Source organism: Misgurnus anguillicaudatus, chromosome 20 (assembly GCF_027580225.2).
Source record: "Misgurnus anguillicaudatus chromosome 20, ASM2758022v2, whole genome shotgun sequence".
In the NCBI taxonomy this organism is placed as follows: domain Eukaryota; kingdom Metazoa; phylum Chordata; class Actinopteri; order Cypriniformes; family Cobitidae; genus Misgurnus; species Misgurnus anguillicaudatus.
Genome location: NC_073356.2, coordinates 35,360,339 through 35,385,051, shown reverse-complemented (window position 1 = coordinate 35,385,051; position 24,713 = coordinate 35,360,339). Strand labels below are relative to the sequence as shown.

At 39.6% G+C, this 24,713-nt stretch overlaps 2 protein-coding genes across 2 annotated transcripts; both read right to left on the bottom strand.

The window, feature by feature from the left end:
• Positions 1–2,436: 2,436 nt before the first annotated feature.
• LOC129454791 (E3 ubiquitin-protein ligase TRIM39-like) lies at positions 2,437–7,886 on the bottom strand. The gene is made up of 7 exons (XM_073858603.1): positions 7,743–7,886; positions 6,787–7,340; positions 6,575–6,670; positions 6,228–6,461; positions 6,018–6,156; positions 4,016–4,042; positions 2,437–3,854 (listed from the first exon to the last, which is right to left on the bottom strand). The coding sequence occupies exons 2-7, from the start codon at positions 7,336–7,338 to the stop codon at positions 3,289–3,291; spliced, it is 1,614 nt and encodes a 537-aa protein (XP_073714704.1). The 5' UTR covers positions 7,339–7,340; positions 7,743–7,886; the 3' UTR covers positions 2,437–3,288.
• A 4,274-nt stretch (positions 7,887–12,160) lies between these two features.
• Positions 12,161–18,658, bottom strand: LOC141351549 (E3 ubiquitin-protein ligase TRIM39-like). The gene is made up of 5 exons (XM_073858599.1): positions 18,472–18,658; positions 16,541–16,827; positions 16,151–16,322; positions 13,478–13,504; positions 12,161–13,340 (listed from the first exon to the last, which is right to left on the bottom strand). Exons 2-5 carry the CDS (start codon positions 16,823–16,825, stop codon positions 12,769–12,771), a joined length of 1,056 nt encoding a protein of 351 aa, XP_073714700.1. The 5' UTR covers positions 16,826–16,827; positions 18,472–18,658; the 3' UTR covers positions 12,161–12,768.
• Between the last annotated feature and the right edge of the window lie 6,055 nt (positions 18,659–24,713).

Here is a 24,713-nt window from a genome sequence, read left to right as displayed (position 1 = left end):
CTAGTTATATAGTGAACACTGACGTCCGCTCATGCTTTGGTTCTCATTTGTACCGAATCTCACTAAGCAAACGTTCAAACAGGCGCTATCTTTACTAATCGACTGCAGATTTAAATATAATACAGATACATTCTCGACTGAACTAATCTTAAAACTACACTTTGTGACCAAGAAACGGTAATATAAAGAAACGGCTTTTCCGTCCATTGAGTTGTTATGAGCTTCAAAGCAGCCGAAAGTTTTACCTGTCATTCTGGCCGCCCTCAAATCCGTGGCGGAAGAAGTAGTTCTCAAACAAAGAGGCTTTTAAAATAACTCCGTTGTTGTTTTCTAGTTTTCGTTTTTCAAACGTGTGCCGTCGAACTGTTGTATAAAAGCAATATCGCTCTCGAAGTCGTGTGATATAGCTCTATATCATCACGGCTGTGATTGCCTCCGGCACTCGGCCTGCGGCCTCGTGCCTCTGGCCTAATCACAGCCGTGATGATATAGAGCTATATCACACTCCTACTCGAGCGATATTGCTTAAGTAATCATTACTCCAAATCTTTTATTCCTTCCGCCATCAGGTTATTGTATTTATACAGTAGCCACTTTAAAAAGGATCCATATCAATAGCTTACCTGGTAAAATACTGCCTTTTTGTTGTTGATTAATATTATACATTGTATTCATTTGGCAGAATAAATCATCTTTAATTGAGAAATGCTCAAACCTGTGTGTTGTCAAATGTCACTATGACTTTAAAACTCTAGTTCTTGGGTTAAACTGTATGCAAGTCAAACAAAAATGCACTCTGATTGAACCTATCCACCATAGCATTCTGTGTGTGGACAACTTAATATAGAAATTAGATATAGTATGCTATTACTTTATCATACAGTTACAAAAGCATACAGATAGCATTTAAGTCATTGCTTATAGAATAACTAATCAGGAGCAAAGTCTGGCCTAAATTCCCCCATGCAGCTTTGATGTGTCTAAAAGCTAACATTACAGTAACTTTTATTTAACAGAGTAGAAATGAAAGAGGAGGATATGTCTGTCATGTTTTACTTGTTAACATCTTGGTTTCTTGACTGGTTGTTGACATAATTGTAGCTCAGATGTGAGTGCAAAAATTTTGCAAACACAAGTTACAAATACTCTGTGGGCTGAGCCCCCCCTGCCTTCCAATCCTAGTGACGTCCCTGATACAGACTAATAATTGTCTAGGGGATTAATACGAGTTGCATTAAAATATTCCCACCATAACACGTGAAATGATTACTTCCAGGTTGATAATTGGTTTTCAACGATTAAAATGTTTCTGGAAAAAATAGACCTGGACAATGTTAACTTGAATGTATGATATGATATCAAATGAAATGAAAGAATCATATTACTACCATAGTAATCATTTTTTTGTTCTTTGACAAGATTTCTGTGCAATACTCGATGAAGAAATCACTCTGAGAAATGAGAAGTTTGCCATCAGCAAGTAGCCTACTCGAGCCCAAGTCTCTAATGCTCACTCATAAGAGGTAAATATTGTAGGCTACCAAATATCTCAAGATGTTTTTTTTTTAATATATACTAATTAGTGGTGTAACAGATCGCAGTTGATCTGTGATCCGTGCAGATCACGACGCACAGTTCGGTTTGCATGCGATAAGCAGATTAATACGCAAATTTAAATAGGCTAAAAGTTGATCATTTGCACGTGTTTCAAAGGCTTGCAAATGTTAACACTTAAGTGATTTTAAACAATTTAACCACAAAAGGCCCCAAAGTGAGCAAATTTCTGTACGCACAGACGCACATACAATTGAATGTGTCCGGTCCAACTCCAATCAAACGTGACTATCCCTATGCCCTTCAAAGATCAGAACTCGTGAGGAATAAACTTGAGAAAGAGTTGGGCTCCTGTGTCTCTTACTGTCGTGAAATACATTTGGCAAATAAAACACTGAAATACTATGTAATTTTCACTTTATGTGAAGCGACTGTTTATCCTGCACTGCATCTTCTTCCCAAAGCACCGTTTGGAATTCGTCCTCTGTCTGTGTGTGTCCGCGTGTTTAAGTGCACTCATCAAATGTCAGAATTACTTAATGTAGCCTTTTTAATGAACTTTATTTTTTGTTCTAACCGATTCAGGAACGTCAATTTTAGGGTTGAACCGAAAAACCGGAAACGTTAAAATACTGTTTCTGTTCGGAACGAACCAACTGGGAAAAATTTTGGTTCAAAGTCCTGCTGCTTAGTAAACCTTGTACTGTATAACATGCAATTTCTATTTGACAGTTGGGAAGGTAGAAATAAAAAAATAGGACAAACTTTCAGTAAAAACCTTCTGCAGTCTGGGACCTGCTCTGTTTTAAACAATATTTTTGTTAATTTGTAAATGTAATTGCAGAAACTACAAAATAATTTTCCACTGTACAAATAAATTGATGAAATATACATGAACACAAAGTTTTAAATGCATCTTTAATTATTTATTTGAATGACAAAGAAGATCTTGGTTTGGCAAAGTTGGACATGATTGTACAAGATAGCGCCTCTCTGATGTCAGAACCGGTTTGTGGAGTTCAGAAGCTGTTACAGGAAAAATTATTAAGGACAAACCCTATATTCACTGCCTTAACCTTTGAGATGGATTTTTTAATGTGTGTAATGCCTCATACAAATACACAATAGCTGTGCACTACAAGGGTGAGCGACTCAACCGGCTTCTTGTACCAAGGTGGACAAGCCATTTAGTTGTTGTATCTGTCACTCTGAAAACGTTCAATGAGATCACATCTCTTCTGAATGAAATTGCTTCTGTAAGCGAGGATGCTGACCTGTGGAAAGGTTTGAGCATTGTGGGCAGAGTAACTTCATTGTGATGAGGCATTTATTGAATGAAGATGACACAGAAACATAACTCATATCTGTACAACACACTGCTTTCATTAGATCCAGAGAGAGAGATTCATTTCTGAATCATGAGACTGTAAAGCATATAATAATACAATCATCAGCTGTTCATACAGACTTTAAGGTTGCAAAAGAAATCAAATACAGATGAAGAAAACTGAACCACAAGATTTATTCTCTCAAAATATCACAAAACTCTGCAAGCACTGCCTAAAGTAGTATAGTGATCAGGGGTCTCATTTATAAAACTTATATTATACGTTTAAAAAAAATAAAACTTATAATAGCTATTTTTTATATTTTGATTACTGAAATTCATTATGCTTATCTGAATAATCAGTGGGATTGAGATTAGAGCGTTTTTCTATGAGATGATCTGTAGTATTAAATAATATTGCATGTTTCCGACATGCAGAAGATATGTGTTATGATCAATGGGGCTGAGTTTATACCATTTTCATTGTCACATGGGTTAAAATATGGATAGAGTTTCTCATTGAAAGATTGATCAGTGAAAGAGTAGATATGAGATCTGGACTCCACATCATAAAAGGAGACCAAACCCTCCTCATAATCCACAAACACACCCACCTTCTGTGGTTTTACTTTCAGAGACAGAGAGACAGAGGGATCAGCATTAGCTCTATATTCATTCTCATTATTCAGAAAAACAGTCCAGAATCCATCATCTGGTGTCAGTGTGATCTCTCCCTTTCTGTTAACAGATTCTCTGGCCACACCTATAACCCATCCAGTCTTTCCCTTCACCTGAACCTCATAATAAAATCTCCCTGATGAGAATCCCTCATTTCCCAGGACAATATGATACATAGTAAACCTCTTTGGGTTGTCTGGGAGTTCACGCCACACGTTTCCATCTATCACTTGTTTGTTATCATCAGACAGGATGAGATATGGATGAGCTGTATTAGGATCCAGAGTCACATCCACTGAGAGAGATCAGAGAATATGAATCACAACTTCCCAATACAAACACTTTGATGTTTGTGATATTTAACACAATGTTTAATCAAACTGTAACACAAATGAATAATCTGTCAGTATATAAATGTAAACTATATAAATGAAGAGATCAGATGTCACACTCTACCTGCATACTCCTGCATCCTATTCAACACTGTATAGCGAAAATGATAATAATTACACCTTTGACATTTATTTATACTGTATATGCAATAATAAACAAACTATGATAAAAATGATCCACATCATGTTTCTCTCTAATCAATGTATTCATGTATTTATATATATGCAATTATGCCCAGAATCTACACCAAAAAGATGCAAAATGTGTGTGGTAAAATTGATTCATTTACAACTGAATTAGTGCTGGTTGTATAGCAGCAGAAATGAGACAAAAACAAACTTAAAACCCTTTAACTGGCGCAGCCTTTTTGAGTGGGGGGTTGGTGAAAAGGTGATATACACCTTTAAATTAATATAACTCTGGCATTTTTTTTTTTTTTTTTGGTCTAGAAGCCTAATTTTAGGTTTTAATTTTGGTAATTTTTGGTTTTAAAGAAGACACTTCAACGTTTTTTAGGGAAGTGTCTGGAGGTGAAAATATTAATTTTTTTTAAAGCAGTTTACATTTATTTGTAATAAATAAAAATGCAATATAGTATAATTTTTAATACATAAAATTGTCAAAAAAAATGAGGTTTGTGCTGGTTTGCTTTGAGGTTTGCTGCATACTTGTGTCACAAATGAATAAATTACAGTTACTGCATTATTATTACTGCTAAAAGGTTTTGAAATATGAAAACTACATTCTTAGACCTTTCCAACAATATATAGTTTGTCGTGATAGATTAACATTTACATAGAAAATATTGAAATAAACGTAGGTGTCCCGCTCACGGGACAGCGCCAATTAACGCGTTAAAGGCGGGGTGCACAATGTTTAAAAAATGCTTTAGAAAACTGAGTTGGGCAAATAACAAAACAAACTTGTAGCCAATTAGCAGAAAGGGCGTGTCTTCTCATTATGCGACAGAGAAAGTGTGCATGTCTGACATTAGCCGAAAGCGATTGAAAGATTGACATGGCAGATAAAAACGAAAGGTTTTGCATGAAAGGGCACCTATTGTCCGATTCACAATTTTTCATTTTCTGTGTTGTGTAAGTGTGTATTAGTACATGTTAACGATATGCAAGAGGTACATAGCCCAAAATAAACGATTATCGATATTGTGGGCAACAGTTTACGTCTTTGGCTTGTTGACGTGAACAAGAACGACATTATCATAATTCCTCCCACTTGGACTCACAGCCTGTTAACTCCTGTTAGCATTGCATTGTGAGCAAATCTTTCAAACATGGTAAGGAGCATCACATTTCTGGCTGACATCAGATGTATTCAGGTCAATCACAACGTACAGATTAGCTGGCCAATCAGGGATACAGCGCTTTTCAAATTGATGAGTTTTGTACAAAATCAGTGCGTTTCAGGAAGACAAGGAAAACTGGAGCTACAAAAAATTTACGGTATGTAGAAAACTAGATGAAGAAAATGTGAAGTAGTGCTTGATGTGGCAAATTTCATGGGACAACATCATCCAAGAATGATTATAATCCAAGCCACAAGTAAAACGGTCCAACCCCCATGTCTCTACGATGTTCTGATGTGGAGAAGGCTTTGTTTATTCCATTGCTAGGGTACTGTGTTTGATTGCTAGGCAGAAAATTTTCACCCACTAGTGATTACACTTCGAGTCACGAGTAAAAAAGTCCAAACCCCGTGTTTCTACAATGTTCTGATGCGGAGATATAAGGCTTTGTTTAGTCAGTTGTTGGGGTACTAGATTTGGTTGATAGGGAGAAAATTTGCACCAACTAGTGATTATGGGCGTGGCTTAATACTTCTGTAATGATCCTGAGAGACTGATTGGATGCCTGAGTAAAATGAGCCCACCCCCATGTCTATGACACTGTACTGCAAATATAGTAATAACGATGCTTTCAATAAATGCAAGCACCACTAATAATGTGTTTTTCGAAGCATTAACCATGCGAACACAGTGTATTATACATTATGTATTTTAGCAATGAAATAGGTGCACTTTAAAAATCTGTATATGATCTTTACCTACCAGCTTGACAGAGTTTCTCATGTAGAGTCTCCTGCAGTTGAGTCAGAGATCTCCTGATCTCCTCCACACTCACATGACTCTTCATACTGATCTCAGGCCAGTTCTTGATGTTTAAAGGCCTACAGATGGATGAGTGAATCTACATCAGGAGAGAGAAGAACATCAGCAGAGAAACTCACAGAAGAGAATTGTCATGAGAGATTCAGTGACCTGTATGAGGTGTAGATGATCTTCAGTGTTTGTGATCTTCTCCAGCTCAGTGTTTCTTCTCTTCAGCTCAGTGATCTCCTGCTCCAGATCTTTAATGAGATCTTCATCCTGTTTCTCTGCTGCTTTCTGCTTCTCCTCCATCATCTTCATCAGATCAGACTGACATCTCTCAATAGATCTGATGAGATCAGTGAAGATCTCCACGCTGGCTGCTTTCTCCTTCTCTGTGTTTCTCTGACACATCAATCACATCAATCAAATAATTACATTTTAATGTTCAATTCAGCAAATCAAATTAAAACATGATATATTAAACATTAAACTTCTTCAGTAGATTATAAACTCACTCTTTTGAGTTCTCCTAAAATGTTGATATCTTCAATCTTCTCGATTCTGTCCTGGATCTTCTGCTGCAAGTCTGTCTGTGTCTTCAACAGCTTAATCTATAGAAAGAACAACACAGATACATTTTATAACAACACTGCCTAGTTTGAGTATTTTAAAGGCAGTGTAAAGGAACAGTTCATCACAAAAATTTAATGTTGACATTAACTCTCACCTTCTTCTCTTCACTCTCTTCCTTTACAGAAACAAAGTTATGATTCTTGTGATCTGTGACAGTACAGATGAGACACACACATGTCTGATCATCTCTACAGAAGAGCTCCAGAGGTCTCTCATGTTTCTGACATATATAATCCTGCAGATTATTTACAGGATCAATCAGTTTGTGTTTCTGTAAACCTGTCACTGTCAAATGACGGCCCAGATGAGTTTTACAGTAAGAGCTCTGACACACCAGACAGGACTTCACAGCCTTCAGTTTTACTTCCTCACAGATGTCACAGAGGACTTCAGGTTGTTTATCTTCAGTTTTCTTCTTATGTTCATCCACAAGATCTCTGAGTGTTGTATTAATCTTGAGTTCAGGTCTTTGCTTGAATGTTTCTCTACAGTTTGGACAGCTGTAGTTCTCACTGTTGTCCCAACATTTCTTCAAGCAGATCTTGCAGAAGTTGTGTCCACATGGAGTGCTGACTGGATCAGTAAACACATCCAGACAGATTGAACACTGAAGCTTTTCAGACATCGCAGTACTGAAGGATGACATTGCTGAAAAAAATTATGGTAAAAATATATCACTTAGGCCTTCCTGATTCATCAAAAACATGCACTTTTAAAAAAATAAAGGTTTGAAAAGTTGTCTTCATGTGGCTGTATGGTTTCATCAAGAACTTCTACAGAATCTTTCTGTGGCACAAAAGGTAAGAAAGAACCAAAAGATAATAAAGAAACAATTAATCTAATAAATTGCTGAGAAGAACCTTTATAATTATTTTTCGTCATTCAGTCTGACATAAACTTCTTTAGCAATAACTAAACTAGCTAGAGTATTTAACATCCTAAGTCACTCCAGTTTACACTAGTTTGACATATTACCTTATATTACCATAACTAGATTACTAACATGATAAACCTGTTCAGGTCAATCTGTGTTATATTTCTATGACTTACCTGTATGTGAATAGCTGTATTTACTTTTGTGATCTATTTTAGTAACTTTTGTTAGCTGTTTAGGCTTACTAGTTCAAAGACTTTAATGAAAACAAGACACCCAAGAACTGTTTACTCTGACTGAGTTTCTTATTCTGATGTTTTGTTTCACATGATACTTGAATATAGAGCACTATCTAGTGGTCAGAAACAGCATACATCACATCTTCTTTTTTTTTCATAAAACATACAATAATTTTCTTTCAAACCAACCAAAATGCAGGTGTTAAACAAACAAATAACTAAAGATAAAGTCCTTAGAGCTTTAGCAAGAATACAATTTTGGTGGCCTTACCACGCTGCCAAAACGTGTCACTTTTATAAAAGTCTCTTCTGAAACAACTTTAAGTCTTGAAGACAACAGTCCAGGTTTTGTTATTGGCAGTGCCACTTGCATTTCAGGCACTACATTTGGGACACAGTCATTTTATCACTGGATTCTGGAAACGTGTCTCTTTCGTCTTGAGCAGGTGTTTTTGATTCCTTCTGTAAATTTCTCCATCTTGTGTTTGAATCAGATATGACCTTGGCTTTTCATGCTTTTCCACCACGACAGCTGTCTTCCAGTGATTTCCTGCTCTCATCTTTTCTCCTTCCTCGCGAGCAGGTAGGTCTTTGCTCCTTGATCATAGTAGATCTTGTGCTTTAGCTGTCTGTCATTTAGGCTTTTCTGAACTCCTTTATAAAGCTGTGGACAACTGTTTGGCAATCTGGCTTTCAGTCTGCGACCTATGAGCAGTTGTGCAGAAGAAAACTTTACTTCTTCAAGTGGCGTATTCCATCACTGAATGTTTAATAGATGTATGGGTCTCCATGACTTGTGCTTCTTTTGAGTAGACTCTTAAAGAGCAACTATGGTCCGATTCACGATTTTACATTTTCTTTGGTGTATAAGTGTGTATTATGCCAAAAGTACAAACCCCAAAGAAAATGATTTGCGAATCTTTCAAACATGGTAAGGAGCGTCACATTTCAGACCACATTTCAGGTATTCAGACCAATCACAAAGTACAGATTAATCAGGGACACAGCGCTTTTCAGATCGATATCTGATCGATAGCTACAAAAATGTACAGTATGTGGAAAATAATGTTTTTTTACCCATTAACCACGAGAATTTATACCAAATATACAAAATAAAGTTTATTTTAGCAATGAAATAGGCACTCTTTAATGGTCTGTATAGCTCTTTCACTTTGATCATTCAGTTGAGTATATCTGGGGCTTGATGTTGAGCGTTTGAACTCCCATTCATCCCTGAAGTTTCAAAATTGTGTGCTAACAAACTGTGGCCTGTTATCTGAGATAACTTCGTCTGGAATTCCATGTCTTGCGAAAATCGACTTCAATGCCGTTATCCCATGTTGGTTTGTTGTCTGTGTTCATTTTGCAATTTCAGGAAATTTTGAGTAGTAGTCCACACATAGCAGATAGTCTGCTTGGTTGACATAAAAGAAGTCAACTCTTACCTTTGCCCTCGTGTAAGTCATCACTGACGAGAGGGTCTTTGGTGTTGTTCCTTCTGAATGAATTGCGCACTTTGGCAATATATCATCAATTTGTTTTCCCATTCCTGGCTAGAACAATACATCTCTCGCTCACTCTTTGCACTACACCAGTTCTCCAGCATTTCTGGTTGCAGGCTTTGCGCTACTACAAGTCTTGTATTTATGAACAACAGTCCTTCTGAGATTGTCAGTTCTTCCTTGAAGGTCCAGTACTTCTGTATTGCAGGTGGCACACTTTTTATTTGTTTATGCCATCCTGTTTTGTCTACTGCCATCTGTAGTTTTTTATCTGCTACAGTAACTTGCTTGACAGCTCTCAATTTCTCTTCCGACATTTTGACAATTGATGTACTTCCAAGTCTCTGTCCAGCAGTTGTTCTCTTTCTTCCTCCAGGTAGGCTCCGCTAAGCGTATCTGCAAATTTCAACTCTTATTGAGGTTTGTAGATTCAGGTGTGTAGATGCAGGTGCAGGTCATATGGCTTGAGTTTCATCAACATCCTCTGCAAATGTGGTGTGGCTTTCTGAAGAGGCTTTTGAACACCGTCTCCAGTGGCTTGTGGTCTGACTATACTCTTACTGTTTTTCCATAAAGGTACTGGCTAAGTTTATCACATCCATACACGAAAGCTAAAAGCTCTTTTTCTGAGCATACCTTTTCTGGCAGTCAGTCAGTGATCTCGAACCATATGCTACAGGATGTTCTTCCTGCAGGATAACAGCTCCCAAATCCTTCGAACTAGCATCAACAAAAAACTTTCTTATATCTGAAATGCCAGACAGATCCAAAATTGAAAATTACATGTATTGCAGTGTATCATGTAGCTGTCAATCAATGTAAACAATGTGCAAATTAGTTAAACAAAAAAAGTGCATGTTTAATAAAGTTGGCAATTAAGTAGGGAGTCCCAAACTTAACTTAATAAAACCCAAAAAAGATTAATTAGAATACCCAATAAAAAAAAATTATATAAGCTTCTGGGGGTATTCCAGAAAGCTGGTTATGTGACATACCCGAATATGTTTAAATTTGAAAATGTTTTTATGTATTCCCCGTGGGTGTGCATTAACTTTCAGTTACCAGTAGGAGGAAGACTGAAGTAACTCTTATCAAGGGTGCGTTCCACTCCAGTTTTAGACACACACTCGCGAACTTCCCTAAGCACTTCCCCTCGGGGGAATCCCTGTCGCCATTTTGAAGTGCGTTCCACTTCGTCAAGTGGACGAGGGAAGTTTGTATGGACAGACCCTCGCTCCCTCGAATTTTCATATCCCACAATGCAGCACGATTGTGACGTCACTTCGGCAACTCGCGCTTTGCACATGGAAGGGGCGGTCTCCACTTTCCATGTGATCAAGGGCTTAGGGCGATCCATTTGAACCCACTTCAAGTGTTCTAGCAGTAGTGGGCACTCGTACAACGTAAGCAATGACGTACATCAGAGTGAACGAGACAGAGGGAAGTTAGCGAGGAAAGTTCATAAAAAACGAACTGGAATGCAGGGCAGGTGTTTTGAAAGTGACATGATCAAGGTAAGCTAATTTTGGTTTAATCAACCAAAAGTTCAGGGTTTTGCTGATGATGATTGACGGTGATTACCAGGGGCAAAAAGTGGCAGCTCAGAAAGTACACCCCTGGATTTTGGGTCCTCTTGGTAGCTCAGGGCCCAAGGCAGTTGCTGACTTTCCCTAATGGGTAAATCCACCCCTGTAGAGGATGGATACCCGAACCGAGCCCGGCGAGACCCGACGGGCCGGGTTCGGATAGATATTTAGAAATTATGTTCGGGTCGGGCTCGGCGCAATAAGGCATTGAACATTTGAAATTTAAAACAGCTTATTATAATATGAAGGTAGCCAATGAGCCTGTTTAGAGCGATAGTTCATCTTAAAACGAAAACACGCGCGTTCACATCACCTTCTTATTCATTTAATGTTTAATAGCAGGTTGCGACTTGCGAAACAACTTCATAGGTGCATACTGCCGCCTACTGTAACGGGGGCACAGCATGAGAGAGTATACGGGTCGGGACTCCCGTTTCTCTGTGGATATGTTGTATTAGAGGTAAAAAATGATATAATGTTCGGTTTTTCGCACAAACTGATCTTTTCGTGTCTTAGAATATCGATGTGTCGTCACGAGCCGCAGGGTTTAATTTGGATTTGTCTGTGCATGTTTTTTGGATTTTGTTACCATCCATTATACAAATGACAGACTGAAACGATTGGAGTTCAAAATCTACATTTGTGTTCTACTGAAGAAACATAGTCACCTACCTCTTGGATGGTCTGGGGGTAAGCTGATAAAAGTTTTATTTTAAGATGAACTATCGCCATCCATCTCTTCATGTGTGCGGAAATGTGTTTATGTTGCTGTGACAATGCAATTTTTAACTGTTTCAGGCTCGGGTCGGGCTCGAACATAAATATCTTAATGCCTGTCGGGTTCGGTTACTGCCATGTCGGATGCGGGCCGGGCTCGGACAGAAAAATGCGGCCCGATCCGCTCTCTACACCCCTGGTTCACCCGCACCAACACTCTGAATTTATATCAACAGCTCCCAAACTTTTTTGACATGTTTAAAAATTATTGTGAGGTTGTGAGGTGATTGTTACCTGCTCGGCTCTTCTCATAATTCCTCTCACACAGTGCGAGCTGCAACCATGCGAGCATTGTTTTCTCATTTCTATGTAAAGCACTTTGAATGACCTCTGTGTATGAAATGTGCTATACAAATACACTTGTCATGCTGCCTAGATATGTATAATGTTGTTAATGTTAATTTAAAAAACAAAAAAGACCACTCACTGCTCTTAAATTTGTAACTGTAGTTTTAATAAAGATAGCCTACACAGACAAAAAAAACTGGAATCAATGAGCGCAGATTTGCCTGCTTGGAATATTGCAACAGAGCATATGTGGGTTAAAAGGTGATTAAAAAGTTTGTCAACTGAATTACAACCTACAGATACACATGTATACAGTATTATTGTCATCTATTGAAAAAAAAGCTATTTTAATATAATAAATTAATAAAAGTTTGGTTAAAAAATTTAAATCATCAAGATTAAGGAGTTAAGTTCAAATTAATTCAGGAATGAGGTAAAATACAACATATAGGACAAATTTGTAAGTATACGGATACATTTAATTCATTTATGCATATGGAAGAGACTTTCATCCAAGGGGACTTACAATGCATCATCAGCTCCCGAGGTTGTGAATCATTATATCGTGTGTGCAGGTTCGGGCACTGGTAAGGACACTAGCTTACTTCACATTGGGACACTTTTCACTTATTTTCCTGTGACGTGGCAGCTTAAGCGCATAATTCACAGCTGTTATTCATTAGAAGGGAGCTGTTTTAGATGCAGCCAAGGTATACATTTTGTCAAAGTGTGTTCGAACCTGTGATCCTTGAACTGCTAATTCAATGCTCTACCAATGAGCTACAAGTATTTTATGGAATATTTGTACATTTACTGACAGTAATAGACAGGTGTGATGATCAGTGGGGCTGAGTTTATACCATCATTATTCCTACAGGGGTTGAAAACTGGATATAATTTCTCATTGAAAGACTGATCTGTGAAAGAGTAGATATGAGATCTGGACCCAACATCATAAAAGGAGACCAAACCCTCCTCATAATCCACAAACACACCAACCTTCTGTGGACTCACTTTCAGAGACAGAGAAACAGTGGGACCAGCATTAACTACATAATGATTCTCATTCCTCATCCACACAGTCCAAAATCCATCATCTGGTGTCGGTGCGATCTCTCCATTTCTGTTAACAGATTCTCTGGCCACACCTAAAATCCAGGCAGTTTTATTCTTCACCTGAACCTCATAATAAAATCTCCCTGATGAGAATCCCTGCTTTCCCAGGACATAAAAATGTTCATCAAACCTCTCTGGGTTTTCTGTGAGCTCATACATGTGCATAACATACATATTCATATACATGTTTCTATGTCTTACTCGTTTGTTATAATCATACAGGATGAGTTCAGGATGAGCTGTATCAGGATCCAGAGTCACATCCACTGAAAGAGATCAGAGAATATGAATCACAACTTTACAATACAAACACTTTGTGATGATGATGATGATGATGAACAAATGAACAATTATTCTGTCAGTATATTAATGTAAACTACAGAACAGATTACATTATACCTACCTGCATACTCCTGCATCCACTTCAACACTGTAGAGACAAATGATAATAAAACATCATCACATCTTTGACATTTATTTATTAATGCATGTCTGTACATATACAAAGTTAATGGGTGTGGTTTTATACATTTTGTGCTAAAATTGTCATAATCCTGTCACCCATGTATTATCCCTAGTTTCATGTGACAGGATAAGCTCTTTTTGTTGTCTTGTTTTCTGTGAAGAGTCACAAGCCTGTGTTTGTTTTGTGTACCTCGTGCTCTCCTGTCTTAAGTCTTGACCCCGCCTCCTTGTCTCCTTGTTAATATTCATTATTAGTTTACGCCCTTCACCTGTGTGTCTTTTGATACAGTTGTGTGTATCTGGTCATGCCTTACCCTCTTATGGTTATGTTTTATTATTGTCACTGTTTGCCCCCTGAAGGGTATTTTGTTATAAAATAAAAGTCTTTTGTTCAAGAGCTGTCTGCAATTGGGCTGTGTCTCCCCCAAACATGACGAAACAAAGAGAACCCAGCAGACAGCTCAGTTTTTTTACCAAGTTTAGTTTTGCGTCAATCAAGTGTGTTCCTATTGTCTGGTGTACTCTTGTTTGGTGTCAGTGTCCCTTTATGGTGATCCGTGGCTGAGCTTCCAGACGGCGAGATGTGAGCATGCGTTCCTGGTTGGCAAGTCGCAGGTCCCTGGAGCGAGGCCCCCGAGAAGGCGATCCTGTTCAGGGAGCCGTTAGATCCTAGTTGGTGAGATGAGAGCGCGTGTTGCATGATAGTGAGCCACGGGTGCCTGCTCCAGGATAGCTACTGCTTGTGCCGGTTCTTAATGGGAAGCAGGGAGGGAGTCCCAGCTTTTCACACTGCGTGCTGAGAGTGCCAGCTCTGTGCAGAAAGAGTTCCGGGTGCCTGTTCCCGGTCACCGAGCTCTGCGGGAGTGTTCCTGGTGAGCCAGCCCTGCGGGTGCGTCCCCGTTCGGTGAACCCTGTGGGCATGCTCTTTGTTGGTGAGCTCCATAGGGGCGTGGCTGGCTGGTGAGCCTAGAGCGGGATCCCAAGCCCACCTCCTTGCAGAGAATGGAGTCCCACTTTAGAGCTGTAATCGGGCCTTAAAAGTTAGGCCCGAAATGTCCGGAGCCCGACAGAATGCAGCCCGAACCCGAACGTAAATTTAGATTGACAGCTTTTTAAAAGCCCGAACCCGTTTACAGCCCGACATTATTTAAATGTGCGCACACACACAGCTTTTGTCAAGAATTAGAAATTTACACAGGTTTTAACATTATTTATTCATGACTAATAATCTACACGCCACTTGGAAGTTGAAACAAAGAAATAAAATAAGTAATCTGTAACATTGTAACATCTCAATCTAAATAGGCTTATGCAATATAAACTATAAATATGCCCATAAAATTATTATTTCTTAACGAATTAAATTAAGATAATACATTCTGAATTAAGATGGGTATTTGGCAATAACGAAATTAAGAGAAAGGCTCCTTGGGATTTGCGTCGGCACTTCTCTCCATTACTGCCAACATTAGTCTATATCCTCTGTCTAAATTATGTATTTAAGACTCGATTCATATTTATTTATACATTGAAAAACCTACTCACCAAGATTAGGCTACATGTTTTTGATGAGGAAAATCATTAAATCCACTGTAAATTAATTCAGCGCGGTCCTGCGCTACTGATCCAGCAGCATTGAACTTGACCGCTCATTTACCTCACAAAGCCTGAGCGCAAGCCTGAGCCCGGCCCGAGTAAAATGTTAGAAATGAAGCCCGAACCCGGGTCCCGTCGGGTTCGGGCAAAGATCTTCAGCTCTATACTTCTTTTCATGGGGGTCTGGATCTCTGGACACTATCTTGCTCTGTGGACTTGTCTAGTGTCATGTACTGTTTCCCTAAGAGGGAGGGTACTGTCATGATCCTGTCAGCCCTGTTTGTATTATCCCTTGTTTCATGTGACAGGATCAGCTCTTTTTGTTGTCTTGTTTTGTGTGGAGAGTCGGGGTGCCTGTGTTTATGTTCTGTGTATCTCATGCTCCCTGTCTAAAAGGGGCAATAAGTAGGATTTACCCCATCTAGTGGTGGAATTGTATTTTGCATTCAAACAAACATTGCTCTCTAGCGCCTCCCCTTTCCAAATGCATGTTGCAACGTGTGCAACTACAGTAGCCGTTATGTAATCACTGATCTCTTTGTCCGTTGCAGCTGGTTCACATGTTCTGAATGAAAACGCGTTGTGGAAACGCGTTAGTAAGCTATTGCTTTTTTGTCCCTCTTTGCTATTATAGTTTATCAATACGGCGGAAACGATATGGATGCCTCCTTGGACTTACCCGTTCAATGTAAGTAAAGAGGAGAAATTCTAAGCTTACAAAGAAAAGTTAGATCACTGGCAGAGGTCATTTGACACCAACGAGGACATATTTATGAATAAAGACATTGATTTGGATTAATAAAACACTTAAAATCCTACTTACAGTCCCTTTAAGGTTCCTTGTTAATTATTCATTATTAGTTTATAAAAATTATTCATTATTAGTTACAAAATAAAAAATCTTTAGTGTGACAGTAACTTCACATTCTAATCTAATAATGTATTAAATTTTGGAAGTAACTTGCCCAACACTGCATATACTGTAAAGTCTGACCAGTGTGTTTGACCTACATACCAACTTTACTGAGTTTCTGAATGCTGACAGTCTCAACATCAGTAGAAGAAAAGCAGAAAAGCATCAGCAGGATGATTCCCATAGGTACGAGAATCCACATATGAGATTTGCCTCTCTCAACCAGCTGTGGAATTAAATGGAACGCAGATGGAGAGTTTTGCTGAGATTTCACCTAAGAAAAAAACATCATTTGTCTTACATGAGTAAGCTTTAGAGATGGTTTATCAAATAAAACTACAATGTAATTCTGCTTCTATATAGCTTCTGAAGACTGGATATACAGTACACAAGTAAACACTACTTCCGGTAGGTTCTGAGGTTTTTTAGATTTTGTGACTTTTGCTATTGTTGGATTAAGAGCTCTGACACACCACACAGTAGCCTACTTACTGCCTTCAGTTTTACTTTCTCACAGACGTCACAGAAAACTTCAGGAACTTGAGTTTTAAAGTGATCCACAAGATCTCTCAATATAATATTAATATTGAGTTCAGGTCTCTGCTCAAATGTTTTATTACAATATGGGCATCTGTAGTATAGATTGTTGTCCCAGTATGAATTCAGGCAGATCTTGCAGAAGTTGTGTCCACATGGAGTGCTGACTGGATCATTCAACACATCCATGCAGATACAACACAGAAGCTTTTCAATCATTGAATCACTGGCAGATGACATCACTGCAAAGAGAAATTGTGAAAATGTTACCTGAATGAAGTTTGCTGTGATATTAATTAAATAATAATATCAAATAATTTAATTTTAATGTTTGACATTAGTTTGCATCTATCTATTGCATCTATATCTTAAAATACTTTGTTTTGCCTCGAATTATCCTTTGTGCCAAATGCTGTCAAGATTTTAAAGGTGACATAGAATGATTGAACGAAGTATTTATCCTTGTTCTGTGATGTGACATGTAGACAAAAATGTTTTTGTTTGGGTCTGTAATGCCTTAGAAGCCTCCTAAAAACCTCTCTCAGATATCTCTATTAGGGTGGGGGATTTTAAACAGGTGGGTTTGCACCTATTTGGCTCCCCCTACTGGCTTAACTTGCAATCTCATTACTGATTGGCTGACTTTGCTGCCACTCAAAAAATGTAGCCAATTATTTTAAAGTGGAAGGGCAGTTAGATGCCTGTGATGTCATAAGCATCAGTTTTTCAGATTGGGCTGTTTTCTGACTGACATTTCTAAAAGAGGAATTTCTATGAGACTGAGATGTTTAGCATGTTTAGCACTTTTTGTATGTTTGTGAATGTGGGTAGACTACCATTATTCAACAAAGACAAGGTAAAAATGGTTTGTCATTCTCTGTCCCCTTCAAATGGTAAAGATTGATGTGTATTTTGGTTTTACATTCTCCCTTCTTATTGTATTTTATGTGTTATGTGTTGTTGTATTGATGTATGTGAAGCCAGAGACGAATTTCCACTATGTGTAAAGTAAAGTAAAGTAAAGTAAAGTAAAGTAAATGCCACAAGTAATGTTTTTAGTAAGGCATGATTGTTAAAACTATATATATTTCCTAATTAAACTGAGGCCTAGTCCTGGTTTAAGCTCATTTCTGTCCGGGAAACCACCCCATGGTGCCTTATAAAAATATTAAATTGTGTAGTCTGATGTAACTATTAATAATTTGATCTATTTTGTATTGTGTAACATGTTGTCCAAACATGAAGCTAAGGCAAGATCTATGTGCAGATAAAAGTCTTTAAAGAATCCAAACATAAGTGATAACATAACAGAAAGCAAGACGAAGACATGATGACAAGACAAGACGAGACACACCTGGACACAATTAGGGCAGGGTAACACAAAAAACTATTACCAGTGACATAAAAGACAAGTAAAAATAAAAGATGGCGGCACATTGAAGGAAATGTAGTTTAAATTGTATAGGTCGTCTCCATAAACATCATGTTTCTTTCATCGTTAAGTCATTTCACAAAATTACACAAAATTTCAACTCATAAATCAAATGGCAGATTAAATACGTCAGACTAGCTATATTCTAAAGTGCTGTGAAAAGATCAAACATCAGAAATGGTTTGACCGCCACATTATAAACACCTATACTGAGTGTAAGAGAAGACTTCATCAAACAGGTCATGACTTGTTTTTTATTCTGTAATAACAGTTTATCTTTTTTCTATTAATTATTTAAATTGGTACTCTGTTAGACCTCTTTTTACATCTTTTACATTACAGTAAAAAAAATGCTGTGGCAGTTCAGTGTGCTGTTAAATAAAACTAATTTCAGTGTAGTAAACAAATAAAAGTAGCTGTTCAGGTCAATCTGTGTTATATTTCTATCACTTACCTGTAAGTGAATATCAGCTGTGTGTTCACTTCAATCTACAATGACAATGTAACACTGATTTTACTGGTTTTACCCACATGCTTATAAACAAACGTCAGTTTAGCTTCAGTTTCAGTTTAGACAATTAGGGGTGGTTTCCCAGACAGGGATTATGTATACTGACTAAACATGTAATTACTACAGATTTTTTATGTAAAAGGTGTGTTGTTATACACAACACACATTTATTTTTAAACCAGATGCCCTGGATGCTGTATATATTGACTGGTGGTGTGTGTGTGTGTGTGTGTGTGTGTGTACCTGGTAATTATCACGTTGTGGGGACCAATTATAGGAATACCAGTGTTTTTGTGACCTTGTGGGGACATTTTGATGTCCCCATGAGGAAACAAGCTTATAAATCAAACAGAATGATGTTTCTTGAGAATGTGAAGTATCAGAAAGTTTTGTGTGATGGTTGGGGTTAGGGAATGGGGTAGGTTAGGGGAATAGAATATACAGTTTGTACAGTATAAAATGCATTACGTCTATGGAATGTCCCCACAAAACATGGAAACCAGAATGTGTGTGTGTGTGTGTGTGTGTGTGTGTGTGTGTGTGTGTGTGTGTGTGTGTGTGTGTGTGTGTGTGTGTGTGTGTGTGTGTGTGTGTGTGTGTGTGTGTGTGTGTCATCACATGGCAAAAAATACGCCTTTGACCACCCTGCTGAAAAAAACAGCATACCAGCAAGACCAGCATATGTTGTGTTTTGGTGCTGGTTTGCTAGTGAACACCAGCTAAACCAGCATCAGCACCAGCATTATCACCAGCACCAAACCAGCATTAGCACCAGCTAGACCAGCATTAGCACCAGCATCCCATGCTGGTCTCATGTATCTTTTTTTTAATTGTGATTTTATCGTGTATCTATTATTTTTACATTTTCTTTTTTCTCTTTTATATGTTTTCTCATTTCTACTGTATGTAAAGCACTTTGAATGACCTCTGTGTATGAAATGTGATAAACGTGGCTTGCCTTACCTTGCCTTGCCTAAATATATTTTTGAATTTGAAAATATATTTAGTGTTACAGGTGTAGTTCATTTATCTTTGTTCCAGTTTGCCTGTCTCCATAATTGTTTTATTAGTCATCAATGTTAATTAATCATCCTCACCTGTTTCTTGTTGTCATTAGTCCTTGTGTATATATGTCACGGGGTGACTATATAGGGCGTAACTAAAATGCAGAAGAGTGGTTCTGCCCGGAGACGGTTTCCGCCCGGGCTAAAATTTTTTGAGCACCTTTTTACTTCCTGGTTCCCATGGCAGCACGATTTGGGGCTTACGAGAAACAGGTGTGGGGAATTAAGATGGCAACACATGATTGGAGGAGAAGGTGAAGATGACACATAAATAGATTGGCAAAAACACAAAGCAGGAGAGTTGATTTCGGGGTGAGCTCCGCTCCGCCACGGGCGGATTAAACGTCCACTCCTCTACAGGTGCTGTTGATCCGGGAATCGCTAAGGCGAGCGGAAAGAAGACGGCCGAGTGAGCATAAAGGAAGGAGTGGAAAGCGTTTGTCAAAGGAGCGCCACGGAAGAGAAGGTTGCAGTTGCAGTGAAGTTTTTGCCGTGTGTGTGCCTGTGCATTCGGGTTGTGTATTCTGGTAGCGGATCGGTATTCTGGAACAGTGAAGTGGATATTCTCTGGAGCAGTGGAGTGAATATTTCCTGGAACAGTGAAGTGGATAGTTGGAGACGCAGATTAAAGATCGCTGGTTTGGATGAGTATGATCTATAAACCTCTGTTATGGTCGAGATGTTGACTCGTCATTTGCATTGATGTTGTATGTAACAGTTGGATGACAGTGCGCTAAATCCTGTATCATACGGAGAAGAAATCGACCAGTGGGGGAGCTGAAGGGTCGAAAAGAGAAAGTGTGATCATCCTTCGTGAGTATAGCAGGTGTATGAAGACGTGTGTGTATCTAAGATATCAGGAATTGACGTATGTGTGTGAGTCTACAGCAACGATAGCAGCGGCCCCATCGCAGAGTTGAGAGGTGGGTGAGCCGAGGGCCAAACAGCATTAGGAGGAAAAGGTATCACTACGGCTACAGTTCAAACTCTGGCTTTCTTCACGTCAGCGCCCCGCAGACCCTCTGACCAGCTCCACGAAAGCCCCTGGCCTGGCCTTATTGTTCACCGAAGTGTGGTGTGGGTGAGTCTGGAGTTTACAGAGTGAGTGTGTACACGTGATTGTATTGCAGTGAAGTGCTGTGTACCTGTTGTCAGGAACCATCATAGGTCGGAGTTGGCCGAGATTATAACGAGGGAGATGCGGTGTGGCGAGTGAAGTGCCTGTTATTATTTTGCCGTGCAGCGATACAGTTGAGAAACCAGTATTGACGACGTGCATTACGGTGGTGACAGTGGAGAAAGGGTACAGGAAACCAAGATTTTCTGTGAGTACAAGTTGAAGTATTGATGTACATGTGGGTAGAGTTGCTGTACTGCTGAAGTTATTAATTACCTGTCACGGAGCCTCTCCAAAGGTGCGCCCCTGTCCAGAGTTCCACGCATAAGCAGGAGAGGGCAGCGTTCGGCTCGACAGTGACTGCGCTACTTCCCCGGGCATCATTCAGGCCCTGGAAAAGAAGATCGTCGCAGGACTCACCCTCTGTGCCCCCTATTAGTCGCCACCTGCAAGTAAGAACGAAAATTACAGTTAAAGGTGAAGTGTGATCTATGTTACAGCCCGAGCCCTCTAAGAGAGGAGAACGACGAACCAGGTTCCTTGAAGAGTACTTAACGTTTCCACTGCTGCCAGACCCCTGAAAGTAAGGACGGAAGTCACAGTTAAAGTTGAAGTGTGATCTCCGTTGCAGCCCGAGCTCTCTAAGGGAGGAGAACGACGACCCGGCCCCCGAAGAGGACTCGCTGTACCCACCGCAGGCTGTAAGGAGAAAGAAAGAGAAACAAATTGGAGGGAGTTACTAATTGACTATTCTGTGTTGCAGACATGTTATGTGTATATATGTATGTTTTTATGATTATAAAAGCACATTCACAGTGCTGTGAACTTTGTCAGTAATATTTGGGATTATTCTGTTATGTAAAATGTTACTCCGGCTGTTTGGAAATATAGCCCATGTGATGGGGATAGTGAGAGCTTGCGTGAGTGCGTGCTTTGTTGTATTTTTATGTTTATTATCTCTTTTTTCTTGATTTCTTTTTTTATTTACTGTCAAGTATACTTCGCTTGTATCTATTATATTGTTTTGTGGTTCTATGTTGTTTGTTCATGATCCCATGAAAACAAGATGTTGCATCTCATAGGGTTGATCCTCTAATTAAATGTTAATAAACAAATAAATGAAATACATTCAAAAAATGGGTAAATATTGGACAGAACACAGCGCTGGGTTAAAATTGTCCCAATGCTTGTGTAGCAGTACGGCACCGAGTGGGTACTAGAATTGATTAAGATTCACCACACTTTTACCCGATGATAATATACGATCGACTACGTCACCCTGGAAACCCAGGGAAATAGCCCTAAGGGCACACAGGTTCGTTCTGAGTGGGTGGGTGAGAGGACATGAGGCAGGTATAGAAAAAATAGAAAAGTTTTATTCGTGAGTATTCAATAAATTGTTGGAAATTTCCCTTTTAAACTTAGACTGGCATTATAAACACCATCAAGAAGAAGAAGCTACTCAAGACACACAATTCTCAATAAAAAAAAATAAAAAAAGAGCAGAGGTATCTGGAGGTCCAGGCCGGCTGCCAAATTTGGAAACCTACTTGCCCAAATAATCCACTACAAATACCCACACACACGCACGTGAAGGGTTAAAATGTCAGAAGACACACAGCACTAAGTGTGAATACACCACACAAATGGCGGCGTTGCTTGTATCCTCCAGAAACCCCCTAGCTCCTGTAACAAGACAAAAATTGAGAACACACAAAACATAAATACAATCCAAAGACAACAAATCAAATAATTCAAGGGTCTAACCACTTCATAATTAGGACCCAATAACACATAAAACAAACTGACATTGAATTAAAACAAATTGACATACATATGAGGCGCTTCAAACCAGTGGAATTGAATAGACTGGGGCCAGATGACATACCCAACCAGTTTGTACAGTCAGAAGAATAGTGGACACAATACACGATAGCAACGTGCAATCAAGTCGCAACAGTTAATCGTTGCTATGGGGATGAACGTCGAGGCAAAACAGCGACGCAGTCGTAATTATACACGGTCACAGTTCAGCATTGGCACGCTCTCGCGAATAGCCCAAAAGGCTCTCAGTTATGCAGGGAAGTCCTGCTGAGCAGAAAGATAATATTAAAAACAGAAACAAATTAGTAACACACGAATCTATAAGGGTACATACCGCAGAATGATCCCACCGCACAAACCGCTTTGCAGTCGCGCACCATCTTGCAGTATAACAGCTCAGTAAAAAACACTATGCTATCAATGCCACAGAAAACAAAAATGTAAATAATTGGCCACGGTCAATTTCTTGCTATAAAAAACATGAGCCTCTCCCCTTCTTTGAGGATCTCCATGGTGAGTTAAATAAATCATGGGAAAGACCATACTCATCACGTGTTTTCATGCCCATGGCGCCAATTTATTTGACTATCGTGGGTACGAAGACACGTGGATATACCGAAATGCCACAGGTGGTAGAGACGCTCGCGAGTTATCTCTCGCCTGGCTCGGCATCCTCATTAAAGAAGCCTACCCTGCCCACGAAGGCTTGTGCTGCGCTGCATACTATAACGATATTACAGGCATACCAGACTGATTTGTAAAAGGATTAGAGTGCAGGCGGGACGATAGACAAAGAGACAGTTGACAAATTGCGTAGGGCTACAGATCTGTCTCTCCGTGTTATTAAAGAAGTTATCGCCATTAGAAAAACCATCTTTAATGTCAGAAGTCTATCAGACGCTGACTCTAGAGGTTCAAAGGGGGTCTGAACAGACCCTCAAGGACTATAGCTAGGTCCTACGAAGGGATCTTATTTCTTGCTGGAGACCTCAATCGTTTTGCCCCACGAATAAAGCGAGCGAGCAGAGGATGCCTCCCAAGTGGCGCCCCGTCCACCAAAGCGTGGCAAGCCAAAAGAGCGGCCACATAAACCCTGAGAGTGAATGGGCATAACCCTGTTGACAGCTTTTCCTGCAGAAAACTCAGAACTGTAGCAATCTGCCAGTTAACAGGATCTGCATTATGTGTTGTGCACCATGCTTCAAAGACACCCCATTTAAAGGCATAAATCTTTCTAGTTGAAGGAGCCCTAGCACTCAAAATAGTGTATATAACATCAGGCGACAAGCTTGTGTCCATCAGTTGGTACCCTTCAGGGGCCAAACATGGAGATTCCACATTATATGAGACAGAAAGTCCCTCCTCTCCGGACTCGCCCATGGCGAGCCATTGAGGAGAGATATTCTCTCTGAGAACCATACTCTGTTCGGCCAACGCGGTGCTATCAGTAAGAGGGCGAACTCTGGCTAGAACCTGCGGGGGCAGTGCAACTGGAGGAAACGCATAGAAGCGTTTGTCCGGCCATGTGTGCGCCATTGCGTCCAGACCCAGGGGGGCTGGGGACTCAGAGAGAAGGAAAGGAGACATTGCGCTATCTGAAAAGAGGCCAAGAGGTCCACTTCCTCTCTGTAAAATCAGGTCCATATCTGAGACACTATGTCTGGGTGGGGTTTCCATTCCCCAGTCAATAATGTCTGCCTGGACAGTAAATCTGCTCCTACACACAGGTTCCCCGGGATGTACACTGTTCTGAGTGACAGGGACTTGTCCTGAGCCCAGAGAAAAATCTGCCTTGCTATCCTGTTCAAATTGTGGAGCGCAGACCTCCCTGTGACTTATGTATGAGACTGTCGCTGTGTTGTCCACCCGCACTAGGACATGACAGCTTCTCAGTTGGGGGAGAAAGTATTTCAGGGCCAGAAATACAGCCGTCAGCTCTAGGCAACCATGTAATTTAAAATGCGGATGCCCCGGAGTCTCAATGGAGCCAGTGCTGCATCCATACATTTTGTGTATTTGCGGAGTAAAAAAGCTAGGCCGAATGGAAGAATCAGAAAGTATCTGCTGTAATAGCCTGACCTTCTCTTTGGAAGGGGAACATGTTCTATGGCCCCTTTCATCAGTAGAGTTTGTATTTCCTGCAAAAGTATGTGCGTTCATTCCGGTCTCACGGAAGTGAA